The sequence below is a fragment of the Hakea prostrata genome, chromosome 8 (assembly GCF_041222555.1).
Source record: "Hakea prostrata isolate BN-2017 chromosome 8, UWA_Hpros_2, whole genome shotgun sequence".
Lineage (NCBI taxonomy): Eukaryota > Viridiplantae > Streptophyta > Magnoliopsida > Proteales > Proteaceae > Hakea > Hakea prostrata.
Genome location: NC_142607.1, coordinates 26,535,654 through 26,548,771, shown reverse-complemented (window position 1 = coordinate 26,548,771; position 13,118 = coordinate 26,535,654). Strand labels below are relative to the sequence as shown.

Here is a 13,118-nt window from a genome sequence, read left to right as displayed (position 1 = left end):
GTGGTTGGGGCCTTACTTAATCTTGGGCTCTGATACCACTCTGTCACATCCACCCAGCCGGTATCTTATCTGGCATACCCGGGATGTGATCCACAACCCAAAGATCCAAATCGAGCGGCCATGCCTCACATACACGATAACATAATCATGAACAATATAATCAATGTATAAAACAAGAAATAAATAGATCAATTGAATAAGAGAAGATAGTAAATCAGAGTGTGGAAATATTAAATGTCAACTTCATATAGAGATAGTCTCAAAGAGAAGAAGTGATCAGAAGTCACTCCTCCAGAAATAGCGGAAATGTAGTAAATAAAGTTAAGTTACAATTCGTGCCGAGAACAAAACCATAATAGTTAGGGTGAAGATATCCAAATGATTACAGTTATCCCGGGAAATGGGGCCTACATATAGGTTTCTTCTATCCTAATGATTTCTTCTTCAAAAGTGTGGATAAAGTAAACCCAACGTGGCCACTCCCTCACTAATGTGGGGCTAACCCTGGTACGCACTATAATCCTCCTCGGTATAGGAATCCTGACTCTCCACGTAGCCATCACCCGAAGTGTAGTATGCGGGATCATAGCTCGGGTCATAGGACGTGCCATCAAGGTCTTCTGTACCTGCAATATAATCTAACAAATTGCACAAAAGGAATGAGTTCAAAAGAACTCAGCAAGGCTAGTCATTTCATAATACACAGTTCATTCAACACAAGTCACAATATGATGCAATATGATATGAGACAATGATGAAATATGATTCTAATCTTAAGTATGCTAGTCTCTAAGGTAGACATGCTTTAAGCCATAGCACCATACTTCTTTGGGTTGTCAGTCACTCCCCCTCAATCATAAGATATCTTGGGTCTGCCGTGGTAATTGGGTAAGGTCCTCATCAAGCCATGGTTGGGGATTTAGTCACCACTCTCTCACATCACCATAAGTATTGGCCCATGTCGCGTCGAAGCCTAGCCCAATGCAAGTCATCTACTCAATCGTATCATGTCAGATCCAGATACTTTCCCTATAGCACCAACCAACTCGGACTACGGACTCATCAACCCTATTGGTCATCCACAAATGGTAAACGGGAAACTCTCATGTCCTCTCACGGGTTGGTTACCGGTCTTGAGCGCCCGTGAGCCCAAGTCTATCCATTTGCAACCTTACCAACAAATGGCCCCTTTCGGGTATCCGCAGTATAGTTCAAGTCCTCTCACGGAGTGGATACTGGTCTTGAGCGCCCTTCAACCATACTCTACCACGGGTCATTCGGTTTCAATACCCTTCCGATTCGGGTCTGATACGACAAGGGAAAAATATCCTAACCATACACCAAGACAATCCTATATATGTCATCCAACACCCGAGAAAGCGTCGATGGACACCTTCGAGGAATATCCCATACTACTCCTGTAACATCCAGCCCAAACCTAGCCCAGACACCCTATTTATTTTGGGATAAAGAAAGACTTGTTTGATGCTAGACCTTAAAAGTTAGACTTTAAATTTCAATATTATTATCTTTGAAAACCTTAGGAAGCCATGTCAGACCTTTCCCTTAGGGTAGATTTGTAATGTTTGGCCTTATCCTACCTTGGCCCGGCCCGGGACCTGTTATGTTTGTAGGTCCGAAAACCCGAAGTGGGGGAAATGAGACTTATGGACCCTTTTGGTTGATGTTTTGGTGTCGGAACCCAAGCCCTTGGACATTGATGATGATGCCCCTCACTTGAGAGCATTGTCAGTGTTAGTTTTGAATCTGCGCACCGAAGAGGGGTGAATTAGTTGAAATACCAAATGAACTCCTGTGCTCAATCCGAATATATTTCCTGAAACTAGACTTCTTGATGGACTTGTAGGAGAAAACCCCACTCCATTTGACCCCATATAGCCCTCCAAATCCCTATCCGAAGTTGCTGAACTATGTCTAGCAAATCCTGCTTGCGCATCGAAGAAGGTGAGCTTAGTTGGTGGACCTAATGACCTCACATGCTTGATCCAAAGGTATTTCTGGAAACTAGACTTCTTGATTGAATTGTGGAAGAAAACCTCACTCAATTTGACCTTGTATAGCCTTTCAAATCCCTACTTGAAGTTGCTGTTCTAAACCTGAGTTTTCTGCTGAAATCATCTTGGTCGATCATTTTGGTCGATACCATCGACCAAAATGTCCCAGTCTGCCAAGTTAATGATTCCATGGAATATTCCTTTTCTATTTAATATGACCTCGAGCCTTGAGCCTTTTGCAATCATTTTTCTCACCTGGGAACGTGGGGAGAGCTTCCCAAAGCAGCTCCTTGGTTAGTGTGAAGGGTATCTCATCAAAGACACTTAGTTTATCATTGATTCTTACCTTCATCTTCTACACTAAGGTAAGACTCTTCATTCCACTCTCTACCCTACCATTTTCTACTCCTTTCTATTGTCATCTTGCTGATGGGACATTTGGAATGGTGCTGCAACCTTGCAACCACCACTCCAAGTGCCTACTCATGCTCAATCCATGATTCCCTTAGCCATTCATTGATGCTAATGCTTATATCTCATGCCTAGCATATGTATTCCATGCTTTACCTATTAACATCATACCATTTGATATCAAACTGAGCTATAAAGTGTATTATGTTCATGTTTAACATTACCATATGATTCCAATCGAATTCCTATTAGTTCCTCTAGCTATTGCATGCTATTCCTCATCAACGCAATCAATTCCAACTCATGCCATGATGTTTATCACTTGAACTTGATAGCTCAAATTGGGGCTTTTTAATTAGACCATTGGATTGGGTTAATTCCTTGATTTATAGTGTCCTACTACTGTTGTTAAGTATGCCTCCAAGTTCCAGATTGATCCGAACACCGGAAGACTCATTTCGGACCAAAATCCCCAAAATCCACTATTCTGTCTCGAAGACAATTTTGGTCGATCATTTTGGTCGATACCATCGACCAAAACCATCGACCAAAGTTGTTGCTGACAGCAACCTTGGCTAGTTTTGATCCAATTGACATCCAATCTTCCCGATTCCTTCTCTAACTTATTATTGATGTTTGTTTAGGGCCTTAACACTTCTTTTGGACTATTTCTTGGTATTCTCAATTCATCATCAACTCAACCTAAGGTAAGGATGGTTATCTCCATAAACATATAGATCATCAACTTATGATTTATGTTCTTATTTATGAATAGAATCTCTTGATTTCTTTTAATCGTTATAAGACTGTGATATATGTGTTAGAACAGTAGTATTGAAATCTTTATACTCTTGTCATGTTACATTACTATTCTTGTTTACTTATGTCTATGATGATTCATTTCAATATCATGATTTAACTTGTATTATGAAGATGTATTGGATGCATGAGAAGTGATGAACTTGAATATGTGATTGTCTAGGTATAACTTGGGATTGGGGAGTGTCCTATTGACACTTCTGTCCTTGGACACCGGAGGGAATAGTATGGGATGTTCTCCGATGGTGCCTATCGACTCTTTCCGGGTTATTGGATGACATACATAGGATTGTCTAGTTGTTTGGCTAGGATGTCCCTGTCATATCAGACCCGAATCGGAAGGGCATTGAGACCGAACGACCCGTGGTAGCAATGGGGATTTGTGGGCACTCAAGACCGGTAACCAATCCGTGAGAGGTCATAAATCTCATTGTGGGGGCCATTTATTGGTAGGGTTGCATATGGATAGACTTGGGCTCACGGGCGCTCAAGACCGGTAACCAACCCGTGAGAGGACGTGAGAGCTTCCCATTTACTATATGTGGATGACCAATAGGGTTGATGAGTTCGTAATCCGGGATTACGCTGACTCTAGTGTGAAAGATACCGGAAAGGATCGCCGGGGGCGAGGAATGGACGTATCTGGAACTGAGATGATATGACTGAGTAGATGACTTGCATTGGGCTAGGCTTTACTGTGACATGCGCCGATACTTGACCAAATGGTGATGTGAGAGAGCGGTGACCGATCCCCTTACCACGGCTTTTGATGACTTTACCGATCTTCCCCGGGCATTCCCAAGATATGGAAATGGGAGAGTGATCGACAACCCGAGAGAAGTACGGTGCTATGACTTAAAGCATGTCTACCCTAGATGACCAGCATACTTAGAGTTAGATTCATATTTGCATCATATGTCTCATATCATATTGCATCATGCTATGCTGCGCATCATATGATTTATGTTATTATGGAATAACTTTCCTTGCTAAGTTCTTTCGAACTCACTCCTTTTTGCAACATACTTTGTTAGACTTTCCTGCAGGTACTACCACTTGTTGATTGTGGCGATCAACCCTCCGGAGGCCGAGTTGAAGACTTGTATCATACTGGTGGCGATGAACCAGTTGATAAAGACGAGTAGACCGAGATCGGGACTTTTTGTAATAGTTCAGTTTTATATTGTGTGTTAGGGATGGGATGTCGCCTCATTCCCTTTTTAACCTTTTATTTGAATTGTCAGGACTATAGCTTAGTTGTTTCACTTGTTATTTGGTGAATCGGTTGTAACCTTTAATTTTAGTCGAACCATCTTCCGCTGATATTATAGGATGGGTTTCCTCCCTCCTTTTTACACTTGATTGTTTATACTAATGAAATCCTTTCCGCACTCTGATGTTATTTGTGAATCCTTCTGAGGTACTTTCTCGACTTTTATTATTAAATTATTTGAACATAAGGAATTGTTCTTGTTTTTGATTATATTATTGTGCTAAGTGACTATGATCGTTCCTAAACTTGATCGGCGGGACAGTAATTCACTCCCCGGGTAATCCAGATAGGGTATCCCCTTGGTGGATTTAGGGCGGGATGTGACAACTCCCTCCGATGTCCAAGGACAGAAGTGTCGGAAGGACACTTCCCAATCCCAAGTCATACATAGTCAATCACAAACTAAATCTCATCATATTATACTAAATCAATGATTCATCATATAAACAAATACATATCATAACATGATTGATCATATATAAAATCATAAAGTAAAACTGAACATGATATTCTAAATGATATATACATTCTATTACTGATAAGAAAACACATAACAATCATGTATAGTAAAGGAATATTCATATGAACATAACCATTAAGCTCCCATAATGTAAACATGTTGATATAATTAACATACTTGAGTTAACGACTGTCCTTACCTTAATCAAGTTGTAAATAGATTCAATGATTACCAAGTATGGTCCCAAAATCAGTGTTGATACCCTAGATAATCATACAAGTAATGTCAGAGAAGAAAGCAATTGAATCGGGGTTCAAACGGATCAATTCGGCTAAGTACAGGGCCTTAACAACTCTTGGTTGACTGGCTTGGTCGACTATCAGTCGACCAAGACTTGTTATCTTCAGGACAACAATGGAAACTTGATCCGAAACTATCCTTCCGGTGCTCCGATCGTCATGAAATTTGGCGGGCATGTTTATAACAGTAAGGGGATACTACACACAAATTTTCATGATGATCCAACGGTTCAATCAAAAATACCCAAATCGAAATTTGAGGTTCTATATGATACCTAGCAAGAATTAAATTGGAATTGATAGAAATTGTAAAGGATGATAGAAATCAATCAAATGAGTGTTAAGAATCAAGCTAGAATCTTAATTTCATTATAGTCTAAGCTTATCATGCATCTACATATCAGATTTGAATCAAAGTATGTTAGATTGAATAGAAATCAAGTGATGGAGTGCAATTAATCTCATTTGAATCATAGCATAGCAAGAGTGGGGGAGGATTAAGGAATTGAAAGGGGGAAAACTCATGGTAAAGTGTTTGCAAGGTTGCAGCACTTCAGCCATGGTTTCAAGATCATTAATTGATAAAAAAAAAATGAATAGATTAGAAGAGGAATAGAAGAAATCATACCTTGAGTTGATGATTAGTGTATACAATAATGATTGGAGTCAAAGATCTTCCCAAACATCAAGGAATAGCCCAAGAGAGTGTCCAACCTCGAGCTCTAGAGTGCCAATGATTAGTTTAGGTCCTCATTCACGAGTTCCAAAAAGGTAGGGGCAAAATGGGAAGAGATTTAGTGTAATTTTGAATTCCATTACTCTTGGTCGACTGGCTGGTCGACTGTCGAGTCAACCAAGCACTCGACCAAGCTATGACAGCAACTTCAGGAGTGGATTCCGGAGGCTATACAGGGTCAAATCGAGCGGGGTTTACTCCTACAAGTCATTCAACAAGTCTAGTTTCAGAAAATACCTTCGGATTGATCACGGGGTTCCGGGAAGTGCTTCAACTAATTCAATCTTCATCGATACGCAGATTTTCACCCAATATTGACAATGTGTTCAAGTGAGGGGCATCATTGTCAATGTCCATAGGCTCGGCATCAAGCATCGAATCATCCACTAAGAGGGCCCACAGGTCTCTTCTACCACCACTTCGGGTCTTCGGACCTGCAACAGTATAAAATCCGGGCCGGGTCAGGGTTAAGATAAGGCCGGATTTTACAATGTGGACCCATGAATGTGCATACTAGAAAAGAACAGGCTTATTTCATCACATTCATAGATGACTATACACGGTATGGTCACATTTATCTAATTTCTCATAAGTCAGAAGCTTTAGAATGTTTTAAGAAATTCATGAGCTTAGTTGAGAATCAGTTAGATAAAAGGATTAAAACTCTTAGAATGGATAGAGGTAGAGAGTATCTCTCCGATATGTTCAAAGGGTTGTGTGATGAAAAGGGGATATCTAGACAACTTACTATTCCAGGGACTCCACAGCAAAATAGGGTTGCTGAGAGGAGGAATAGAACCTTGCTAGACATGGTGAGATCCATGATGGCGCAGGAAAATCTACCAATCTCTTATTGGGGAGATGCTTTGCTGACTGCGGCCTATATCCTTAACAGAGTTCCAACCAAATCAGTTCCTTCCACACCATATGAGTTGTGGACCAGAAGAAAGCCAGATTTGAGTTACTTGCGCACATGGGGATGTGCAGCATATGTTCACTCTACTTCTCACCAATATGGAAAGCTTGGACCCAGAGGAAGAAAGTGTATCTTTGTGAGATACTGTGAACCCTCAAAGGGCCATGTCTTCATTGGACTAGATGAGAGTGAGAGGAGAACGGAACTTGAGTCTAGGGATGCAACATCCTAGGAGAATGATTTTCCATCTCTTTCAGGAGTTAACAAAGAATCATTAGAATTCTTTGAAATACAAGATAGTGGTCTTGTCACTCCAGGGATTCAGATTCTGGATAATGAACCTGGGGTTCATCCAGAAGATCCTAGTGGGAGTGGGAGTGCAGATGTGATAGCTACCTCAGAGGGTGAGCAATCTGACATGCACTTACGCCGTAGTGGGAGCGGGCAAGTTCCTCGTCGACGTTTCAACATAGAGGATGAAGCCTACATGGTAACTCCTGAAGAGATCGACTGTGAGATGACTTCAGTCGATGAGCATGAACCGAAGAGCATGCAAGAAGCTCTTGCGGGGTCAAGCTCAAAGGAATGGTTGAAAGCAATAGAGGAAGATTTGGAGTCGATGAAAGTTAATCATGTCTGGGACTTGGTTGACTTGCCGCCGAGCCGAAAGGCAATTGGGAACAAGTGGGTTCTCAAAATCAAGAGAAAGGAGAATGGATCTATTAAGAGATTCAAGGCTCGTTTAGTGGCTAAGGGCTACACCCAACGAGAGGGCGTTGATTATGAGGAAACTTTTTCCCCTGTGGTTAGGTTTGCCTCAATCCACCTCATTCTAGCCATTGTTGCTCAGTTGGACTTGGAGCTTTATCAGATGGATGTAAAAACTGCTTTTCTCAATGGAGAACTTGAGGAAGAGATTTATATGGATCAACCTCAAGGCTTTGAAGCTAATGGACTTGAGCGCAAAGTGTGCAAGCTTAAGAAGTCCATATATGGCTTAAAGCAAGCATCTAGACAGTGGAAATATGCACTTCCACTAAGCTATGATGGAAAATGGGTTTTCCATGCTTGAGGAAGACCACTGTGTTTACACTAAGAGATCTGATGGTAATCATGTCATTTTGACACTGTACGTAGATGGCATACTTATGGCTAGCAATAGCAAGGAGCTATTGGAAACCATTAAGAAATGGTTGTCCTCCATATTTGATATGAAGGACATGGGTGAAGCAAGCTATGTGCTTGGTGTCAAGATTGTCAGAAATAGGCAAAAGAGATTACTGGGTTTATCTCAAGAGACCTATATTGGCAATGTCTTGACGAGATACCAGATGCACAACTACAAACCAATTGATACTCTAGTGGAGAAGGGTTTGTATTTGAGCCTTGATATGGGTCCTAAGACTCCATAGGAGAAAACCAAGATGGAAAGAGTTCCATATTCCAGTGCAGTAGGTAGCCTTATGTACGCTATGATGTGTACTAGGCCGGATATTTGTTATGCAGTGGGTTTGGTTAGTCGATACCAATCAAACCCAGACATAAAGCACTGGAAAGCAGTCAAGAGGATATTGAGATATCTCAGAGGAATGAGTAACTACATGTTGTGTTACCAAGGATCGGATTTGCGCTTAGTTGGCTATAACGATGCCAACTGGGCTGGAGACATCGATGAGCGCAAATGAACCTCTGGATATGCTTTCTTGCTGAATGGCGGGGCCATTTCGTGGTGTAGCAAGAAGCAGGCTTGTATATCCTTCTCGACCATGGAAGCAAAGTATGTGGCATGCTCAGCTGCGGTTCAAGGGTTGTTTGGTTGAGGAGATTCCTTTGACATATTGGGATTGTGATGACATCCAAAGAGGCTGCCCTTGTCTACTGTGATAGTACGACAGCTCTTAGCTATGTCAAGGACCCCAAGTACAGTTGAGATATCACTTTGTTAGAGACATTACATTAAGGAAAAAAGTTGTATTTAAGCACGTATCTACTAGTCAGATGGTAGCTGACCCTCTAACCAAACCTATAGCCAAAGATGTTTTTATTTCTCATGAAAAATCCTTGGGCTTGAGTAGATTGTGACTTACTTTTGTACTGAGACTTTCTTATTAATAAGTAATATATGTTCATTCCAGCATTTCATTTATTCACTTTCTGTGTGATTGTGTTTTTCTAGCATAAAACAAGATATGTCAATAGGCAAGAGAATGGCTCATTCACACGAGCATTCGCCTCTGGTGCCTTGGAGGCAAGCAGAGATGAGACGGATTGTGAATGACTTTGTGTGGGTCAGTTCATAATCATGATGTCGCCTTGATTTGGAATCAAGATGAGTTTCTCTATTGTGAAGAGAATCGACATGAATGTTCCCACTATTCATGTTGCCTATAGGAGCTAGGTGCAAGTACTTTATGTGGTGCTAGGGTGGCGACAATAAAGAAACTCGGGTTAAGCGCATGAGGTTGCGACTAGACTAAGACCTGTATGGTGTTGAGATGGACATACGTTTTATTGTATATAGAATGCTCCACCATAGCACGTATATCATACTATGTGTGCTTAGCAATCATTGGAAATGAGAGGATGGATCTCTACTCCTCTCATTGTTTGAGTCCTATACCTTATGGTCCATTAGTGTTCTTAGTGACTTTCGAAGACATCATGAAACGAAGGATTGATGTGGCTACTTTGGGGTGTTACCTATGGTCATGATAGATTCGACCTAAAGGGGCACTACTGGGAAAGGAGTCAATCCTAAGTGTAGTGATGGTCTGGGGCGAAAGGAAATGTTTGATTCAACCGCACCCTAAAAGTGTTTGTTTGGCGCCAATCGTATGTGTTACAGTAGTGGACATTTTAAGGACAAGAAGGTGATCTCTCAGAGGGATCGAGATACCTTCAGTCTGGTGAGTTTGAATAAACCTAGGACACTATGTTATACTAATGCTTATTTGATATGTTTCTTTGAATGATGTGCCATTCTGGGCCTTCGGGAAGGTTTCTAGTTTGGGGCTCACGCGTGCAGGTATATCACCGGTCGCACAACCCATTTTGCCAGTATGACTTGTGGATGTTAGTGTCTGGGACACAGGTGGTCTATGTATCTGGGATACATAGTGAAGAGATCAATATATATATATATATATATATATGTGTGTGTGTGTGTGTGTGTGTGTGTGTGTGTGTGTGTGTGTGTGTGTGTGTGTGTGTGTGTGTGTGTGTGTGTGTGTGTGTGTGTGTGTGTGTATGTATATTTGGGATATACATATGTGTCTGGGACACAAGAGGTCTATGTATCTGGGATACATAGAAGAGAGATTGAATGTGTATATCTGGGATATACATATGTGTCTGGGACAAAAGAGGTCTATTTATTTGGGATACATAGCAAAGAGATTGAATGTGTATATCTGGGATATACATGTGTGTCTGGGACACGTTGAGAGATTAACATTTGTCCTTGTGCAAGTGGGAGCTGTTGGAATTTATTAATACAATTAATAAATTAAATGCCCAAGGGCAAATTTGAAAACACACTATTAGGGCGGTTACAAAATAGGGTTATATATTTTGGTAACCACCGCATAAGTGAATGTGTTTTACATTACGTAAGTTTTCCAAGAAAAGGAGGTGGCTCCCATCTTTCTCTCTCTCCAAGAAACACAGGAAGGAGAAACCTAGTGGAGGTTTCTTTCCTTTGCCTTAGATCTTTTTTCCATTTTTTTTCCCCACGCATTTGGGTTGTGGAAATACTCCCTTTTCTTGTGATTGTGGAATCATCCCGGTAGAGATTTGGTGGTGGAACGAGAACGTGGATCCAGATTTACTTCCTCTGCGAATACTTCATAAAAGGAAAAACGAATCCATGAAAGGAATATTTCCCCTGTCAATTAAATAGAATTGATATATATGGAGTATTACCAAGATCCGTCTTTCACAACCCCGGAGCACTAACAAATCTGACGGTTTAGTGTGGGGTTTGACAACATGAGAGTAGATTACCACACATTTTTTTCTTTCTTGACAGGATTAAAGTTTGATGTTTATTGTCAAGTTATCCAGCGTATGAGAGAGAGAAAGAATCATACTGTGTGTGTCTGAGAGAGAGAGAAGTTAGTCTGGTTGATCTACCCCGATAATGGTACAGTATCAATTCAGACCGAGACGAGTGTAAGAAGTCATTCAGAAGTCCATTTGAAGGCGACAATAATTAGATATTGCCGTAGAAGACAGGTTGCAGCCACATGAACCACACCCTTTGCATTTTAAATTACACAACACGGGCAAGTGACCCTCATCCCAGCAAAAATTTTACAATAGACACTAAATAGGTGTCCCCGTCTTCTTCTCCATGTACCCGTTATTTTCTGTGTGTAGTGAAAGATTTTAGTGATCTTCAGTTCTGTTAAAAGCCTGAAACTAAAACCGACCTTCAAGCATCTTCCACCGGTATCTAGTTTTCTCAGTTGTGCATGGGATAACGAACTCCAGCTGCTATAACGCGTTGCTGCTCCATCTGCTCCACGGAATCATAATAACATTTAATTTATAACGACAGAGAAAGACAAAATAAAATTTCAGGGAGAAAGATTGGAGCCATTTTACTTGGAACAGTTCGTGTAATCGATTCTTGAGATAACAGTACTCATGCTCCAACAACTCCAAAGCTCGTAAGCATCTGAAAACACATTTGCACCGACCATTGTGAAAACTGTAAAAGAATGTTTGCAGTTTGAAGAGAAAAAGTCTTAAGATAGAAGAATGTGCAGTGATCGAGAATGCACAGATTCTCAAAAATAAACGCACCCAGGTCTGTTATTTTCCTCGGAAGCAGCACGAAATGCGACGCATATGTTTCTGACCCTCTTGGCTCCAACGCTGGAACTACTGCCCATGAACTGGTTTAGATGGATTCCCATCTTCTTATAGTCTGAAAACTCTCTGTCCGACCTGCATGCCCAGCATCACATTTACCCACATAAATATAACAAAATGCACAAACCCAGATTGAAACCATATACAATGAGAGCAGAGAAGAGAGTTATTTACAGTAATCCTCTAAGATTTCTCAAGAGCTTTTCAGACTCATGAAAGAATATGTTAACGACCTCAGAGACAAAATTTGGAGAGGTCTCATCTTGAAGCTGCTGGAGCTGTAAGAACTGCTCATCCAGGACTCCCTGAATCACACATTTTTATGTCTGTAATCAGTTAATCCCACCAAATAAAGCTGAAGACAAACAACAGAAAAGGGAAGAAACTGGATTAATTATGTTTACGGACCTGGTGAAATAACAAAGCAAGTAAGCGATTCATGTCGGCTCGCAAGCGATCCGCGCCGAACCCTAGCAACCACAGCGGCAGACCCGTTTTGACGAATCTCTTTCTTCAATATACAACCAAAGAAGAATGATCGAATGCCACAGAGGAAATGTTAGAGCAATTGTGCTTTCTGCTTCTAAATGTTTTAAGGATGGATTTTTTATGAAAGAATGGGAGATGGAGTCAAATTTAAAGGGTAGAATGTGGAGAGAGGATCTTACTTACTAGGTGCATCTAATCTAACCTGATGGTGCCACAGTGCTTGCCGTTGGATGCAGCTTACATGAGTTTTATTAAATCTTGATTCTTTATTTATAAAAAAAACTGATATATATATATATATATATATATATATATATATATATATATATATATATAAAAAAAAAAATATATATATATATATATATATATATATATATATATATATATATATATATATGATATTTTGAATGGTTAAGGTTCAATGAAATATACGTGAAGTGCATCAAACGGTAAATACCACGGACACCACCTCATCGGATGCACCACACAAGCACAATATCGGAAACAGCGAGAATGGGGTATGCAAATGAGACAAGATCGAGGTGAATGCGTGGAATCTACCGGACCGGTAACCTGTTAAGGCCGTGCTGAGGTTACTTCGCGTGCTGTCAGTGATGCAGGTGCGGCGGTCACCTGGGCACCGACCATTTTCTGAAGCCGGTAATGTCAAAGCAGATTAGAAACCAAAAATAAACGGCTACTTTTGGTGTTTAATTTTCTTTGTCCCATGCTGTCCACTTACCTCCCTTTGTGCACTTTTTCATGTCTTTTGATTAACTTTTTATTTTGTTTCTTGTTTCTTGTTTCTTGTTTCGGATTCCAATG

At 40.7% G+C, this 13,118-nt stretch overlaps 1 protein-coding gene across 1 annotated transcript; it reads right to left on the bottom strand.

Annotated features, from left to right (window-relative positions):
* Positions 1-11,222: 11,222 nt before the first annotated feature.
* Positions 11,223-12,395, bottom strand: LOC149007474 (pseudo histidine-containing phosphotransfer protein 6-like). Its single transcript, XM_089166804.1, has 5 exons — positions 12,213-12,395; positions 11,979-12,109; positions 11,736-11,879; positions 11,535-11,607; positions 11,223-11,445 (listed from the first exon to the last, which is right to left on the bottom strand). The coding sequence occupies exons 1-5, from the start codon at positions 12,243-12,245 to the stop codon at positions 11,392-11,394; spliced, it is 435 nt and encodes a 144-aa protein (XP_089022930.1). The 5' UTR covers positions 12,246-12,395; the 3' UTR covers positions 11,223-11,391.
* Positions 12,396-13,118: the final 723 nt, after the last annotated feature.